Source organism: Notothenia rossii (assembly GCF_949606895.1).
Source record: "Notothenia rossii genome assembly, chromosome: 8".
NCBI classification, from domain to species: Eukaryota; Metazoa; Chordata; class Actinopteri; order Perciformes; family Nototheniidae; genus Notothenia; species Notothenia rossii.
Window position 1 is genome coordinate 27,520,497 of NC_136906.1, and position 18,616 is coordinate 27,539,112.

Consider the following 18,616-nt stretch of genomic DNA (forward strand, 5'->3'; position numbering starts at 1 on the left):
AATGATCTGATCGATGAACTCAAACAAGAACTCACTTTTCAGGATATTTCAAGATATCAAACTGAAGGAACAGGAATAAAACCTTTGGATATAAAATTGCATTTTGAATTTTTTCTGACATTTCATGTTGAATAATCGAGAAAAATAATGGTCAGATTTACCAAAAAAAGACAAATCTAATGACACAAATTATTCAATAAAGCGTTTTTTTCAAAATATAAAATAACCACATTTTATATATATTTGTATGTAAAAGACAGCCTTTACTATTATGTCTGTCTCTGTTGAACACTCCATTCGATTGGAGGCACACAAAAATGTAATAAAGCTTCCTAGAAATGTTGATTTAGCTTTATTTGTACAAGAGAATATAGGAGTATGTCTTAAATGGCAACATTGTATTTATTATATGGTCTATCATAGCCTAAAGGGCTTTACACAGTCCTCACAATTAGAAAAAGGCTGAGTCACGATACCTTCATTTGAATGTCAAACGATATGGTAAAGTTCCTGCATCTTTTGCATTATGTCACCTGGACATATATTGTGGACTTTAACCTGCTGTGTTGTAATGAAAGACAAGGAAACCATAAGCCTGCCACATGGAAAGAGTGTGTGTGTGTGTGTGTGTGTGTGTGTGTGTGTGTGTGTGTGTGTGTGTGTGTGTGTGTGTGTGTGTGTGTGTGTGTGTGTGTGTGTGTGTGTGTGTGTGTGTGTGTGTGTGTGTGTGTGTGTGTGTGTGTGTGTGTGTGTGTGTGTTCAGGGGTGTGTGTTCAGGGAATAAGCCTGGGAAAAGCCCGTGTTTATCTGCACTCTAAAGGTGGGGCGTTTCTACAGGTGCGCTGACTCAGCTCAGGTACAAACCCTGAAGCATCCTCCCGTTATGAAGCAGCTGTGATGTGTCCACCATGGAACGGATAATGAATGTTATAGGAGGATGCATTCCTGTATTCTTCATCGCCATATTATTCGATGTTTTCGGTCTGATACTGCTTTTCGTCGGCATATTCGCCAACGTGCGCCTCAGCAGCGGACTATTTTACGGCGATTTCTTGATCTACACCGGCTCTCTGATCACCTTCGTGAGCCTGGCCTTCTGGCTCATGTGGTACGTGGGGAACATCCGGGTGTCGGAGGACGACGGGTGGAAGAAGAGGAGCCGTATAGTGAAGCTGGCCAGGAAACTATCCGAGAGGTTGAGTCAGACGCTGAAAGGGGATTCACGCGTAAAATGTGTGGATGAGGAAGATGACTGCGGGAAGAGCTTACCTGCACACAAAGCCAGCCGGGTGACATGGGGCAGGTCCACAGCCTACCAAAATGAGGGCTATGAAGAAGGTCCAGACTCCCCTGCTGTGGAGAAGAAAGTGGAGATAGAACAACAAGAAGAAGCAGAAGAAGACGCAAACATCTGAACATATGCCATGAATGGGTACCTTCATATACAAATCTGCTGCAGGGACTATTTCACGTAAGATGCTAAAAATGCTATTATTTCCCAGCCCAAAACTAAAAGCATTGAGATAAAGTCATACTCAAGATTTATTAGAAATATGGAGATCCAAAGAAACTTAAATGTAGGCCTACTCCCTGAAACACTCCCTTTGTTATTGCACTTTGTTGCTTTTATTTTCAGTAACACTTTATGATATATGTCTGTAAGTTTCATGGAAAGAATGCTACTGGGGAAGGTTAGTTTTGCACTAAAGATAAAGCTACTGTACGTCAATATCTGTATATAGGCCAAGATGTGAGCATTGATCCACAGGCAAGCAAACAATTCAAAGTACATGAAGAACTAAGTTAATATTTATAGTCACTAAAAATGAATCAACTTGGTTTTCAAATGAAACGGTTGAGAAAACTCATACTTTCCCTTTAATTACAAATTGTCTTTCCAAGAAACTAATCATTGTTGACCTGAAAAAATATTTGTGTTTTACTTGAAGGGTTCAATTGTATAATATGTCCACTTTATTCACAAACATTAAGGTCTCAACTATTTCCAACCTTTCTCTTGTTAGTTATATAGTATTTACACGGAAGCACATTATAAACTTTAACAATTAAGGTCTTAAGGGCATTCAACTTGTAGCCGTGTCATATTTTAAAGGGGTGCCAGGTTAAAATCTATTTCTTAAATTAATATGTTGCGTAGTCAGCCATTCTACATTAAACTAATAATCGATAGTTCGTTTTTTATTTCTTATTTTATGTCTAGGAGTAAATCCTAATAATATATATTGTAATTTATATTGAATCCAAAAATAGTGTGCCTCCTCAGAAAGGCTGTTGTGTTAGTCTAACAAGCTGACGTGTCAGTTTATTTTAATTCAAAATTCTTTCCCACATTTCCAAACATTTCACTTATTTTAAACAAGTTGTTACTGCTACGAGACAAAGAAAAGTCAAGTCATGTTTGCTCTTTGGTTTGCTGTCAAAGCAACGTGCACTGGTCGGACTGGTTTTGTCTCAATGGTGTTGTGTTGTTTAAACAAACCTGAACATTCCGGACAGAGGATCATATGACCTGGGACCCCGAGGAACAAACTGTATCTACTAAAGCAAATTTGGTAATAGGAGACACAAATTGTAGTCCAAATGATAGCACACCTTGTGCAAATGTCCCGGCCGTACCAGGTATTTGTTTATTTAACCTGAAGCAGTCTTTACCACATACAGAGTTAGTTATCATGACTGACAGCCTAACACACTTGAAACGTGTGATGTTACTGTAAATAAAACCCATCGGTGCTGTGTACATGGGCAGGAGGTTCCGCATAGCAGAGATAAAATTGTGGCAGCCTGTCATGTCAAACAAGCAGCTCAAAGAGAAGTTTCCATTACGTGCATTTCCTCATTGTGACAGTCACTTCACAATAGGTGTCATTATTGTTGTCATGCACGAACCGTGGGTTATCAAATATTGAGGGAAGGCTTGAATGAAGTGCATCCACCCTGCAGAGCTGCTCCCAAGTTAAATATGAAGAGCAAGTTTATTTCCACTCTCTGAACTCAGTAGGAGTAAAGTCAAGAGCGAGCTTTGAACCATCAGATAAAAGACGCAACACACTGATGCTACTCCAAATCACTTTAGTGTCATTAGCTGAACAAAAAGGATCAGGGGGGCCTCAATTAATGATAGCAGGCTTATCGCTGTGCACACACAAGCTCAATGGCAGCTGATTGCGAAATATATGTGCATAAATCTGCCATGCAGCTTAAAGACAATGGTTGAGGTGTCGCCTTAATGACATGGAAGTAGCAAAACAAGTCGGCCCTGTGCAGGAATGAAGGACCGAGAGGCTTTCATGTTTATGAACAGCTCAACCAGTTGTTGTGGTTGCATACCAGTCTTCCCAACAAGTCTTGTGCTATGACAGAATTGTAAGGTGTGCTGAGGCTGAAACAGTATGATCTTGAAAGCTCTTTTGTCTAGAGACTTGCTCTCACTCCTGTCAGACGTTCAGACGACATCCACCTGTCCGTCTCTCAAGGCCCAACAATGAAGGAGGGGAAGTATACCAGCCTCTTTGTGTCGATTGCTGTGATTTTGGATGTCGCCGGACTTATCCTCTTCTTTGTTGGGATCTTTGTACCTTTGAGTTACTGGGACTTTTTTGTGCTGTCCGGACCTTTGCTGATCTTCATGAGTACGTTTTTTTGGATATTCTGGTACATGGGAAACATCAAGGTGTCTGACGAGGAGCTCAACCTGACCAAACACGACATACTGTGAGACAGTATGTGTGAAGCAGGGCCGGTCGAGCCCGACTCCTTCAACCCAGCAGCACGATGATGAGGAAGGGACTGAAGGGACAGATTGAAGCAGAAGCTTCGTCAAAAATCATGAATTTGTGAGCCTGGCACTCCTTGAAGTTTTGCCTCAAGTGAAGGATGTGTGATAAAACGAAATCCGCGCACGACCAGGAACACATTTGACTAATCCCAGGAGATAAAAAGAACTCTTTTCCACCCTTACGACTTCAGGGTAAAACAACTTGTCATGTTGCATGTGGACAGCATTGATTCCTGGACTTTGTTGGAGTGGAAAATGTATTTCTCAGCACTTTCATTGGAAGGAAACTTAAAAAAGATGTTTGAAACTGTATGCCTTATTTATGTTGTTATCATGTACATTATGATTTTATATTTATATTTCAACATATCTTTGCACATTCATGTTAGATGTATAAGCTTTTGGAATTAGGGACTAAACATGCTTTAAAATGACATTTGTTGTGATCTTTGTTGTGTGTTGTTGGGCTGCACCTCCATAAGAACTGGCCAAACAGGAACTGTAGGTTTCTGCTGTGGGTTATTTTAGTGTTTAGTACAGAGTTCAACAGGAAGAATTAACATCTCTCTCACACAAACAAAATCACTAAGTTATCCAGAAAGACAGGAATCATGATCATTCACAAAGCAAAGAGGATCTAAATAGCAGAGATTTGAAACCATGGGTATTTTATTTCATTACAATAATATATCCACATATGTAAACATCAGCTGTAACACCTGTAGGCCTAATATTGCATTTATGTTTGTTAAAACTTGTTAGCAAGCAAGCACAGATGCTTTAGGTTAAAATGCATCCATAAGTCGTCGATTTAATTAGCCAAAAGGATTGGAAAACAGTAAGCTAAAAGAAGGCTATTGGAAACAGATGAAAAAGTCTGCTAAAAATAAATTGATAAAAAGTTGAAATAGTTAGTTAAAATTATTGCAATAACTGTATAAATAGTTCGCTAAAATAAGGCATAAACCATGAAATTATAAGCTTATATAATGCATTAACTGTTGAAATAGTTAGCTTAAGTTAGCTACAAGTATTGGTATACAGTTGAAAAAAATATGTGAAGTAATGCTTAAACTGTTGAAAATGTTAGCTTAAAGTTATGGATAAACAATTGCAATAGTTAGCTAAAAATGATTGATAAACAATTGTAATAGTTACCTAAAAGTCATGAATAAATAGTTGAAATATGTAGCTCAAAGATAGCTTCAGTAATGGATGAACAGTTAAAAAGGTCTGCTAAAATGATTGGATAGATGCAAGAATAGTGTAACTTTGGGGTTTACGGTGTGTATCTACTGTACTGGTACGTTCTGTAATTTAGCAATAGGTTTTCCCTCGAAAGAAAACCAAAGCTGTGCGAACTGAGCTTCAGTTTGTTCACCACAACAGCCATTGAGAAGAATGAAACTAATACCTCCCTTCCACGCCCAATTCTTCCCAGGCTTAATCAGCACTCAAGGCACCATTAGCCCCCTCAGACATGGAGAGTGTTATTAATGTGTCCATTTGGTTCCTGCCCCTGAGAGAGGAAATGGAGGAGAGGCGTAATGGGGCTCTCTCACTGCAAAGAGATGGAAACCCTGCTGCTCAGCCCCTCCTCCCCCGCGGGGCGCCGCCTTCACCGTTGTGCTGAAATTCCCAAGTTGTCTTGATGGTATATATCTCATTATAATCTTAATCACAACTGTACTTGTCAGTGCATAATAGCATCTCCAGTGATATACATGGCATTATGAGAGGCTCTACTTTACAAGAGCACGAGGCTCAGATACACTTCCTGGTTGGTTACAGCCTTAATCAAATAACACAGCATGATGAAGCATTTTGTCGGCAATGCTGAGAAAACAAACGTCATGACTCCTAATCATGTGGTTTTAAAGAGCTTTAGCTAATAGTTGATTTCCATTAGCTGTGCTACAATTCCTACAAAAAAATGGGACTGACTGTCGCCAGTGGAAAAACCACCAGTACACAGGAAGTATAATAAGAAACGCTTATAAATGTTTTAAGTTTTAATATTTTAGATGTGGCTTTATTTATTCATCTTGATACAAGAGATAAGAAGGGATGAGATAAAATAATAGTTTGAAAAAAGAATGTAGGCTAAATACTTATTAAAGAAGCTCAAGTTTTGAAAAAAGCAGGGCTAACAAAGCAATAAATAAAAAAGATGCAAGATAAGACACAACAAACTACACAGATATTTGCATAATACTCCTACACTTTACAGATATGATCCATGAGGGATAATGGTACCCATAAATTGTATTCACACGATGTGTGTCATTGTACTATGATAGGATAGAGATATTCCGTCAAGTTAAAATGGTAGGTGAGAGAACAACAGGGTTACGATATGATATGCTATCATGTGTTAAAAGTTCTGCCATCGGCATATGAATGATTACCAGAGATTTGTAATACAAGAACTGCCATCAAAATACTTTCTTCAAGTAATAAATCTGAGGTGTGTGAATGTATTCTCAGATAAGGATATGTCTCATTAGGGAACTTGTATTGATAGTATCCAACTTTCAAATGCTTTTCATAATAAGCAGATAAATACACGTGGTTGTGGGCACATACATCTGTCTTTAGGCATGTGATGAAGTGATGATGTTCATTATTCTGCTTGTGCACACTACCTCAGTTTAAAAGCTTAAAATGGCTGGCGATTTTGTGATGTCATTTTTGGAGGATTGTGGCGGTGCATGTCTCCCTCCAGTGGAGAAAAGTTAGAGGTGAATGATGCCCTTCGACCATACTATGATTAAGTATATAATCTTCTCAAATAAAATACTTAATTTAATTGATTTCATATGTAGGCCAAGTATTGAAATAATTGATGGGCATCATTGAAGTAGTATGTTTTCATATCTTTGCAGTTGTACAAATTAATTCTGTATTTTAACTTAATGCAATAATAAAATGTGGGGTAATAACAACGAATATTTTTGACCAATCATTAATATGTAATTATTTTTGTGAAAAAGTTGTGAGAATGCCAAAAGCTATTTCTTCAGATGCTTGTCTGAACAAACTTCAGAAATATAATAATGATAACAATATTATTAATGAATTAACAATATCAAAAACAGGCAAAAGCAAGCCGTTTTGGATATTTTTGTATGATCACTTTTTGTGACAAATAACTGATCATATAGCTTTATAATTGATGACAATTTAATGTATAACTATAAAGGGACTCATATTTTTGTTTTAAGTGGCAAAGTATGTCACATAAATCTTGTGTATCAAATCGCTATATTAATATATTAAATAAAAGCTTTTGAGACACATAAGGCTTTATGACCATGTTACTCTTTTAGTTCTCTATGTGGAAATGTTTTCTGACCTACAAACTAGAATGTACCATGAAATAAATGTATTATATTGATTGTTTTGCATTCATGCTGCATTCAATGAAACCAATCAGTTAGCGAGTGATCATTACTTTACTCTTTACTCGCCATGGCTGTTATCATCTGATGTCTGCTTGCACGCGCGCACACACCACTTCCGCACAGACAGTGTTTACAAACAAGTGGCCTACAGATGGCAGGGTCACTCACCCGTATGATAACAAGGCCTGCATACAGGACAGCTCAGGATTATAAACCTGCAGCCCCGGCAAGGGCATATAAAGCCCCAATCTTTCTGTCGAGAATAAAACATTTGGTTTTAATGAGGAATCTTTTAAATTAATTTCTGTATTCAGTTCAAAATGACAATATGCTGCAAAGGGGGCAACGTGCAAAACGTGTCATTGATTCTGTAGTGGAGGAGGAAGACCATCATGCAGTGTGGCTTTGCGCTGCTGCGACGTAGAGACTGAAGGGAGAATTGATCCTGCAAAATAATCTCATACATGCGGTAGTTTGTGAGATTTAATACACGATTGGATGGTGATATCGATGCATTATTGTAGATTGTCGATAATTTCTCTCTGTAGTGATTATTGTGACAGATTGCACGTGTAAACCGGTTGATCCACTCCTTTCCTGCTTTGGTAAAAACCGTACACGCCACTTCTTGCTTCTCACCAAGCAGCATATGCGCGTATTTCTACTCTCCAACCGACCTTGAATCTGTCCTCAGATTAATACTCGCGCGTGATTTGTTGCAGTCCCAGGGCTGCATCGGCTTCCTGTATTCTGATTGGTGAAGCGCGCTGTCAGTAAAAGTATATCCGCCTCTTGCTCTGTTTGGTTGGAGCTCTCTGCTACCCTTTCTCTCGGCGGTGGGTCGGAGCCGCTGTCCCTGGCCTCGCATGTTCCCCTCTAAATTCCTGTTTTCTATTTGATGCCCCTATTGTACATTTGATCCATTTAGACCCTTCTGTTAGGCCACAGTCGGGCGTCCATACACCGTTTTATTTTGCCCCAGTATTTGGCATTTTGAGACTTAAACACGAACATGGCCGTGGTGAGCGGATCGTCTGGGCCGGTTGCCCGGCTTGAGGGCCGTGAATTCGAATACATGATGAAAAAGCGCTCGGTGACCATCGGGCGGAACTCGTCTCAGGGCTCAGTGGACGTGAGTATGGGCCACTCCAGCTTCATCTCCCGGAGGCATCTGGAGATATTCACCGCCAGCGACGATGGTACCGGCAGCGGGGATTTTTACCTAAGGTGTCTCGGTAAAAACGGGGTGTTTGTAGACGGAGTGTTCCTGAGACGGGGCGCCCCTCCTCTGCAGTTACCACGAATGTAAGTTCCCCCTCTCAGCGAACATGTGGATGCTAGCGCTAGTAGCCGAGAAGCTAAAGTTAACAGTCAACAACATTGGGTTGATAGTGGCTAGCAGGGTTGAGAGCACCACGTGTTTTAGCATGTTAGCAAGAACTCCGCATCCTGTTCCCTATGCCATTTTCTTTGTTGACATTTTTGTTAGCAACAGTGTGAATTAGCCGACTGCCTTCACCCCACATTCCCTCCTGTGGTTATCTTTGCGTTAGCCGCATTCCACTGTGTCTGTTTTGGTGGCTACATAGCCAAAATAACTAGGCTAGCACACAGCTTTGGGGACGCTGTTGTTGATATTGACTAGTAGCAGCTTTTTCTGTCACGTGGACACCCGTAAGCCAGAAATGTATATCTCGTGATACTGTAAACATTCGCCCTTGTTGTTATACAAACACGTTAGCTAGCAGTTAGCTGCTGCTTCTCCGTAGTTGTGAATGGAGGTCCTCTCGACCGCTAAATGTAAACAAACCAGCCCGTCCCCGCCCTACCGGCTCTCAACAGAGCCTGCCGGACCTTTGGCCTCTGTTCAAATTCGAATTCATGCTCGTTGGTGTATTTAACTAGTTTAATTATGAACAGTATTGATAAACGAGAATTGACCCTCCTCATTCATTTCAAAGTTAAATGAGAAGTTTTTCCCATAGAGGTTGGTTTGCCTCTCCAAAAGAAAGTTCCAGAGCTATGTTGCAGGTTGTAGCCTGTACCGTGCCATTGTTTATCTTTTGAGGGTTGTTGATAATGTGCTGTTGTGAAATGTTCTGCTTTCTCAACACACTTTTATTACTCAGGAATTTATCGCCCTGATCTGTACTAACATTTAGCAATGGGATTTTAAATATATGCCGCCTGGTGCGGATGGCCGGAGAGAAAGTTATATACAGGGGTGCACATTACTTTTTTAGTGAGTTACTCAGATGAGTTGAAGGATCAAATACTAAGAAATGATCACATGACTTCACTTGAAGTCATATCTGATTTCAGATGTGGGAAGTTACTAAGTACACTTATTCAAGTACTGTACTTAAGTACAATTTTGAGATATTTGTACTTTACTTGACTTTGATCTACTTTGTAAAATTAGCTGCACCTTTACCAGCTTTGATAACACTATAATGATCAATCATAACAAAACATATCCTATATATTATTCTGAAATGGACCAATCTGCACTTTAGGCGCATTCACACCGCAGTACTTTTCCCACAAAGGTTCATGAGAACTCTTTAGTGCTCATGAACTAAGTAAGTACCGATCGCGGCGCTTGACTTCACGCCGTATACTGCCACCCGAAGTCCTCGGAGTTGGGGACTGGCTTCAGTAGGCACGTAGTGACACAAGTGACGTTACGCAGTTCAGATTTTTGCCGCGTACCAGTTATGTGCACCCATGGTTATATATAAAGATAAGCAATAAAGTCATAATTATTCAGATTCTACAAGTTATGTGTGCTGGTAATGCTTAAAGGTGGGGTAGGTAAGTTTGAGAAACCGCCTCGAGATACACTTTTTGTTATATTCCATGGAATGCTCTTAACATCCCGATAGCAATGAATATCTTAATTGCTTTGACAAAAAATCCATAAAAAAAAATCTGTGGAAGCCTTAGTACTGTAAGAAGCACGACCAATCATTTTGGCCGGCCCGGCTAAAATAACTGGATGGTAGGGGTGTAACAATATTAGTACCCGTACCGAAATTATTCGGTACGGGTGTACCGAACCGAAGGGCCCGAATTGTACCGAACAAATATAACGTTAAACGTAAAAAAATTGAGAACGTGAACAACTTTTTGGAAGTAATCTCAGGTGCTGCGTCACAGCGTTCGAGTAGCATGTTCCCGAAACCCATGCACCGGGCGGGGCTGAAGGAACGCAGCGTTCAGTGCAATTTCAACGCGTCATAGAGCGACCAAGTCATTTCATTGGATGAGAAGCATACTATGAGAGCTGGTCACAGGGATGCGTTAAAATGTAGTCAGTAATTTGAGGAACTGTCTAAATGTCGAACGCAGATCAAGTTGAGCTCAAAAATCCTCCAGCATCATTGAAGTCTCCGGTTTGGGAACATTTTGGTTTCGCAGTTACGTACAAGGATGACGGACAAAGACAGGTGGACCGAACCAAAGCTGTTTGTCGGCATTGTTCAACTAAAATTGGTTATGCGTCTGTAGGCCTGTCACGATAATTAATTGTGTTGGACGATACATTTTTCTGGAAATTATTGCGATAAACGATAATATTGTCGGCACCGTTTTAAGACCATTTTAGACATAATGATAATATATAATAATAATTCAAGTACATCCTTTCAAACATAACTTTTTATTGAACATTCAACATTGCAAATGAAATGTGAAATAATATTAAAATATATAAATTAATAAATATAATAAATTAATTAAATCACACGCAACCAAAACAATAAATTAAATAGAGTCAGGCTGGAAAACAGAGCTCTCTCTCTCATATATATATATATATATATATATATATGAGAGAGAGAGCTTTATATAGACCCTCCAGAAAAACGCGATCGCAGAATTTACCGCATAATCAGCAAAATGGCGCAGATTTTTAAAAGGCCGCATCATCCCCGCATTTTTCCACACAAAGTTGAGAAGAAAAAAAAGTGAACTCGTCTTGACGTGACGTCATCAGCTCGCGCATCACAGAATGTAAACAACACTGTATAGAGCTCAACTACCAACAAACATTTCTACTAAAGACCGGGCAAAAAGTGGGGGGAAACTATTCTGCACCCCGTGCAACTGTGTGTTGGAGCATAAGAGAAAATCGACGGTGGCGACCCACTTTGATTCATTCAAACATTCGAAAATGCTTTCTGCTGCTGCGGACAAGAAAGCCATTCAACTCACGTTCACCGAGGCATCAACCTCCAAAACCCTTTCGAGGGCTACAAGAAACGAAGTGAGTAACCTACAAGATTGAAGCTGGTCAGATAACGAACGAGTAAATGAAAACAGAATGAGGCGGAGAAGTGTGTGTGTGTGTGTGTGTGTGTGTGTGTGTGTGTGTATGGGAGGGGGGGTGTGAGATTAAAATAGCCCAATTGCTTTTACAATAAATAAACATTGAATGTGTTTAATTGAATAGTAAAGGGGTTTAACGTTAGTGGCAGGTTGTGTGTGATAGAGAATAAATAAGACAGCCCAATATTTAAAAAAATTGTTATTCTTTTCCCCCGCATATTTCGCAACTTTCCGCATATTTCGCAACTTCCTGCAATTTCACCGCATAAAATCACATAAAAACCCCGCATGTTTAATCTCATAATCAAGGATTTTAGTCCGCATAATCAAGGAATTTAGTCCGCATAATCAAGGATTTTTGCCCGCGTTTTTCTGGAGGGTCTATTTATAAATAAATAAATAAATAAATATGAGCACACATTATCTCACAAGCAAAAAAAACTCCTTAAAACAACAGTCAAGTGTACAGTCCACTGTCAAAGACCCAGATGCCTCAACAGGCCATATCCAAATCAGTTTTTCTAAGTTTTCGAGCAAGGAACACCAACATGTTTGCATTGTCGGGAGGGGGCTCTCCATCTCCAGCTGCCGTGTTTGCTCCCAGCTGGGAAAACGGAATGGGGTGGTTGTGTTTTAGGTGGTTTAAAATGCGTGGTATTGCCTGCTTGTGTTGCTACCTTTTTTAAACCAATGCGACACACCGCCCGGCTCATTAAAGTCCGTAGGTTCGCCTCGTTGATTTGGTTTGAATCCAAAATACAGCCACAACGGAGAATCAAGATGTGTCGTTAGGTTTTGTAACCAATTCCATTTCACTTTAAATTCCCCGCGAGTAAGTCACATGTTGTCTCCCGCTTGTCGCTATATAATTAATTTGGCTGCTACGTTGCTGCACGTACACACGGAGTGTCCTGACCTGGCTGTGTGTCAGCCCCGCCCCTCACAGCGCGCCTGGCAGCCAAAGCGCTCCAGGCTAAAATGCTGGTCACATCTTTATGTAAACGGCAATTTATCGAGCTCAGAAAAGTTATCGAGTCCATTTTTATTTATCGTACGATAAGTCAATTGATCGATTATCGCGACAGGCCTATGCGTCTGACAATACATCAAACTTGCACACTCATTTGAAAAGGCATCACCCGAACGTGAATATCACCAGTACCAAAAGAAAAAAGACTGAAGTGCAAACCCAACTCCCACTAGCATTTAAGCCTCCACCACTCGCAAAAAGTTCAGACTAGGGATGCATATCGTTGACTTTTTTACGATACCGATGAACGATACCGATACTCAACCGATGCATATTGTGATACTTTGAAAATGTATCATCCCACAATTACTCCCATGAAGCGCTTTACGATATAGTTAACATGTGAAATGAATATTAAATTCAATTGTGGGACTTCTTGGACCTTTTTAGTACTGAACAAACAATGAAAAATACATTAAAAATATGAAGAAAACCGATTATGGAATATCTTTTATATCAGGTGTGCCGCGTGAATAGCACATCTTGTCAATGCAAACAGACCGTTACACAGTGATGCAAATTAGTCGCTTTTTGGCGCCTCCCGCTTTTTTAACGCTGCTTTGGGTAACTTGTGTAATTCGTGGAGAACCGGACAACTTCTCACTTCAAAAAAGAAGAAGAAATCTAGATCGCAAAATAATTAAACAAGCGAGTGCCTGTTTTTCCTGACCAAGGACAGGTTCCTTGAACACAACACAAGCGTAACGTGTATTCACGTGGTTATGTCTCGTCTGAAAGGAGTGTGTACTGTAGACTAGACTAGAGTGCTTACGGAGAGCACAGGAACGCGTTCCAGCTCTTCAAATATTGCAGTACCCATAAGGAGCCGTACACATGCCGCAGTGTTTGCGTGGCTGTGTCTTTAGTTGTAAGCACAGTGGCAATCTGTTATTAGCATCTGGTTAGCTAGCTATGCTAATGAATTTAAACAGCTTTTCTACAACCAGGTGGAAGAGAGCTCTCCTGAGAGGCTCAAATAACCTCAGCTCAGTAAGGTTAAGGCACACCTTGATATGATCATTATAATTATTAATGAGACATTAGAGACTAAATGAAAAACAGGTTTAAAATACTATATGACAGTAACATAGAGTTTAAAAAGGGAGTGATTTGTAAAATATCCAAAAAGAAAAATCTGCTTACAGTTCCAGTGTTTCCCCTAGGATGGAGTCATAGCAGCGGTGCTAAGGCACGTGGTCCCAGCATAATGTGAGCGTGGAATTTTTTAGTGTGTGCGCCCCTCCAATTTGTTTCTGTGTCAGCACAAGAAAAGTTCTTGAGGCCTAGTACCAGGGGCGGTTCTAGACAATTTGCTGCCCTAGGCGAGATTTTATATGTAAAGAATAAATGAAAAATCTCTACAAAAGGCAAATACACTACAAAAAAAGAAACTGATTGACATAGGTAATATATGTCAAAACGGCTTCAAATGTATTCATTATTGTATGAACATGTTTGAATTGGGGGGTGGATGTCACTTCCTCTAGGGGGGTCCGGAAGATTTTTTTTTAACATTTTAAAGTAAAATGCTTCAATCTGGTGCACTTTGATTTTACAATTACTAGAGACCTGATCTAGGGGGTACAACTCTAAAACACCCATATGAAAAAGATCGGTTTACATTTTAATAATCAAATAAGTATATGAACATAACCAATAACCTACCATAGCCAATAACAAATAAATGTAGTTTATTTTATTTTTGTTGTTCATTCATATCTTATTTTACCTAGTTAACATTTATTTATTTATGCATATTTTTGTATCTCTCCAACTTTAAACGATATTTTTGGATTACTGTCCTATACATTGGAATGATTTCAAACCTGTTTTTATTTATCCTAATAATCATAAAGGATTGCCATGGAAATATGTGTTTACATAATTTGTGGTCAAAACGTTTGAGACCCACTGAGATAACTTAGACTAAAATTAACTTATCTAAACACTCAGAGTCCTTTACCTCACTGAGCCTCTCAGTCTGACAGGAGAGCTCTCCTCCACCCTGGTTGTAGAAACATCTACTTCTTATATCCGTTAGCGCTGCTAGCACCAGATTCTAATAACAACAGCGCCGGTACCGGTGCGCCCTCTCTCTCTCCCTCGCTCGCTCGCTCCCACGCTCGCACTTTGGCTGTGAGCTGCGGGCACCTGATAAGCCAACATCCCCAACTTTCATCACTTACAGCGCCCATCGTAAAGAGCAAATGAAAAGTGTAACAGGGTGTTACTTTTACTTAATTATGAATGTTGTGACATCAAGGCCGAAAATTTGGATCAGCGTCAACGGTCAAAAAGGTTTTTTCCCTCCCAGAGCTACCAGCGCAGCGCCCCCCAGATCTGGCGCCCTAGGCGACCGCCTATGCCAAAAATCGGCCCTGCCTAGTACATACAGTGGCAATGTCTCAACATTTAGCAAAAATACACCTTTATTGAACATACAGTAACACAAATACTACAAAACCACATAACAAACAATCAAAAATGAAAAATTATTATATTATTATTTTTTATAAAAAAAAAAAAAATCTTTTTTTTTGGGTACCTGGCTGGCGCCCCCCAGCAGCGGCGTGCATATTTCAGCAGTGGCGCTACGCCGCCACTATTTGTATATCGGGGAAACACTGAGTTCTGTTTCAAATGGGTGTTGAAAGATGTACCCATAGATCTCCTCATGTTGCTCTCAATGTGCACCAGATTGATGCTTTTAACTTCAATATTTAAAAAAAATCTTTCCGGGGGAGCATGCCCCCGGACCCCCCTAGAGAAGGTTAGGTCCCCCCCACTTAAATCATGTTCACATGGATACTAAATACATTTGCACACATCTTGTGTCCATGTCTTTCGGTTTGGGTGGTCATGCCACACCGTGCACATGCATGCATGCGCGAGTCATGGTGAAATGGATCAAGAGGTTGCTTCTCTTTGCACAATATGAAAGAAAGGCGAAATGAATGGGCAGTAGTTTTTTTAAGCAGAGGTTGAGTTCAATAATTTGTACGACCCTCGGAGGATGTTGTAAAAATTGAAAGGAAAAAGGTTCCCCACCCCTGCTGTAAATAATAATAGAAACCCTTGATTTATAACTTAACATCTCTGTCTCCTATTGATCTGACATATTATAAAGAATAGCCAGTTAATTGAAGCATTATAGCCCAGGCCTTTGTCAGATGGTATATTTTACGCTGGTTTTCTTCCTGCTTCGAATAGTTCTCTCTTTTTTCACCATACCTGTGTTTGCATCACTGGTTATAGCACCGTTATAATTAATGTTAAACCTGAGATTCGACTAGAGAACAAATAAATAATAGAATAATGGCCATGAGATCTCGGCATTGCACAAAAAAACTAATCTCATCTTTAAAATCAACATTTGCCTTCACTGGTGATTGAAAACAAATCCCATCATAGTTCATTTGTGGGACTTCTAGTATTGAACAAATAATGAAAAATACATAAAATATGAAGGAAAAACGATTATGCAATCTAATTTATAACACCCGCCATCACGGGCCACGGACTCACTTTATAAAGAAAAAAAAAAAATTAAAAAGGGATTTTTTTGGTTGAATTTTTTAAGTATCGAAACCGGATCTGATTTCGGTATGGTATACCGTAGCCACCAGTAACCGGTATTTCGGTGATACCGGTATGCATCCCTAGTTCAGACCGAGCCAAAGCTATTACAAACGCCAAATATCCTTATGTTGCAATGTTAGCAAACCGCTACCTGGCTGTATCTGCTACCTCTGTCCCTAGCGAGAGGGTGTTTTCCACAGCAGGAGACATTGTTAGTGCCAGCAGATCTGCCCTTTCGGCAAGCAAGTTCATTTTTCTTTAAAAAAACATGAAAATACAATGACAAGCAAGTCCTAATGTCAAACTGGCTGCTTAGGTACTAGTACAGTACAGTTCAAATAGAGATTAATTCAGTTCATCGAAATGCTGCCAGGGCTCGACAGTAACGGTTGCCAGGTTGCCATTGGCAACCATTCAGAAAAAATGTCAACCACTTATTGGCCACCAGTTTTTAACATAGAGAAATAAGGACAGCAAACAGCTAAATGTGCACCCCAAAATAGATAAATGTTAATTATTTGTTGTATTAGTCGGAACCTGATACTTAAGTTGCACGTGCATTGGCGTGATTACGGAGCCAGAAAGCGATGCATGTTTACTCGCGTGCGTGGTGCGCCGTGTGTTTGTTTTACAACAAATGGCGAAGCAAATTAAGTTGTTTGACTGTGGGGTAGAAAGTTTGGCCATCCTGCCAACATCTCAAACGAATGTTCAAAGTGATTCAACTGATAAAGCGCAAGGTGAACCCGAACGAAAGCAAAGAGGGAATGTGTAAAGTCTTGGGAGGCGACATATATATGTACATTCTGCTCGTTGTGCATTCACCTCCGGTAAAAGTTCCTTCAAAATAAGAGTCCCGATCTTATTACTACCAAAATAAAAGTGCAAAACGAAACTTTACCATAGAAAAATATTGGCATAAAAATATAATCACTTCTATAAAAAGGTATTTTAAATATAGTTAGGCATATCAAAGGTAATTTACAGCATTAATAATTAATATCTAATTCTAAACTGTGAATGGTTTTCATTTATTTAACATTATAAATGTATTAGTCTGGCCATTCCAAGACTTCAATGGTGAATGGCCAATGGATCTATGGTGGGGGTCAGCACAAAGGTCAAGAAAACCCACATTTGAAAGGGAGACAACGGATGGCCAAGAAACTAGTGATCTGTTAAGAACAGAACAACAGCTGCACTACTGGTGTTTTGTATGCCAGCAATTGAGGGTGGACAAGTTTCCTACCATTTAAGTTTCAAATAATTGTGTTAATTATCTATTGTAAAGCATTTGAACATTCTTTTGTGTCACATGTTCATTATTAAGTTGATGTATAACTGTATAGTATATCTTAGTTATTTAAAATATAAGATGACTAAAAATGGCAACCGTATTTTCAGTTTTGGCAACCAAAAGCTGATGCCTGGTTGCCAGCCTGGCAACCACTTTTAAAAGTTAGTGTTGAGCCAGGGCTTGGCGATATGTCGAGTTTACACGATACATCGTGGATTGCACTACATGCGATGTCGTAAATGACCACATCATGAACATCGAGTATTATGTTGTCAAATCAGTTTCCCGCCGCGGCCAAAATGAGCTTTCCTTTCTCCCTCATAGACACAGTCACATACGCAGGCCCCGTCTAACTTGCACACAAACATTACACACAGGCACAGTGACAGAGAGGCATTTGTTTTGAGGAGAGCGAAAGAAAGGTTAGCTAGTTTAAACCTTAGCACAACATGTTTTGTTTTTTTTGTATGTCTTGTGAATGCAACGCCGGCATAATATGATGTGGCCTGCTGACATGGCCCGTGTTTAATTCAGCCCAGATGCGGTGAGTGATGGCCAAATCCATGAATGCGGCAGGCAGGTGTCCGAAATAAAGTCGCACCGGTATGAAGCGCAGTGAGAACCACGCACCTCTGTCAGACTAGCGATTGGGCACATTTACATTTCAGGAGAATAATGAAGATGGTTGTTCCACTCCGTTTATCACGAGACCAGCGCGCTGCTGTTTGCATTAGTGTGGACTGGACCGACTGAACTGACACCGGCAGCCTTAATAATTGTGGAAGGATGGACCCCCATCCTGCGAAAAAAAGGAGGAAAGGTGGTGCAGAGAGGGAAAGGGAGAAAAAAGCACACGAGGAGGAGGCAGCGAAATGTGCTAAAATCACAGATTTATTCAGAACCCCCCGTATGGTACAGAATGACGAAGCAGAAAGTAAGTTAGCCAACATTATGAGCCACATTTCTTTCTATATTGTAGCCTGATGTGCACATCGACTGAATGTCAATAAAACAGTTTCTCAGTCCAATGTTAAGTTAATCGCAGACCCTGTGTGACTGAGACTGTGAGGCTAGAAAAAACCCAAACCTCCTTAATGTTACTCAAGGCAAATATATGAATGCTAATATAACCGTGACACTGCAGCTAACTGTGGGGCTACACAAGTATATATGTTTTG

At 39.9% G+C, this 18,616-nt stretch overlaps 2 protein-coding genes across 2 annotated transcripts in view; both read left to right on the forward strand.

Moving 5' to 3' along the window:
- The first annotated feature begins 830 nt into the window (after positions 1-830).
- tmem238l (transmembrane protein 238 like) lies at positions 831-4,233 on the forward strand. Its single transcript, XM_079644189.1, has one exon. The coding sequence runs from the start codon at positions 909-911 to the stop codon at positions 1,413-1,415; it is 507 nt and encodes a 168-aa protein (XP_079500315.1). The 5' UTR covers positions 831-908; the 3' UTR covers positions 1,416-4,233.
- Positions 4,234-7,999: 3,766 nt separating this feature from the next.
- foxk2b (forkhead box K2b) overlaps positions 8,000-18,616 on the forward strand; it is a 28,403-nt gene continuing 17,786 nt past the window's right edge. The window contains exon 1 of the mRNA XM_079645443.1: positions 8,000-8,508. Within this exon, the coding sequence (XP_079501569.1) occupies positions 8,216-8,508 (293 nt within the window). The 5' untranslated portion in view covers positions 8,000-8,215. The remainder of the gene's footprint in view (positions 8,509-18,616) is intronic.

Coding starts and splice junctions, on each gene's coding strand:
- tmem238l (XM_079644189.1), top strand. CDS start 909: ATGGAACGGATAATGAATGTTATAGGAGGATGCATTCCTGTATTCTTC.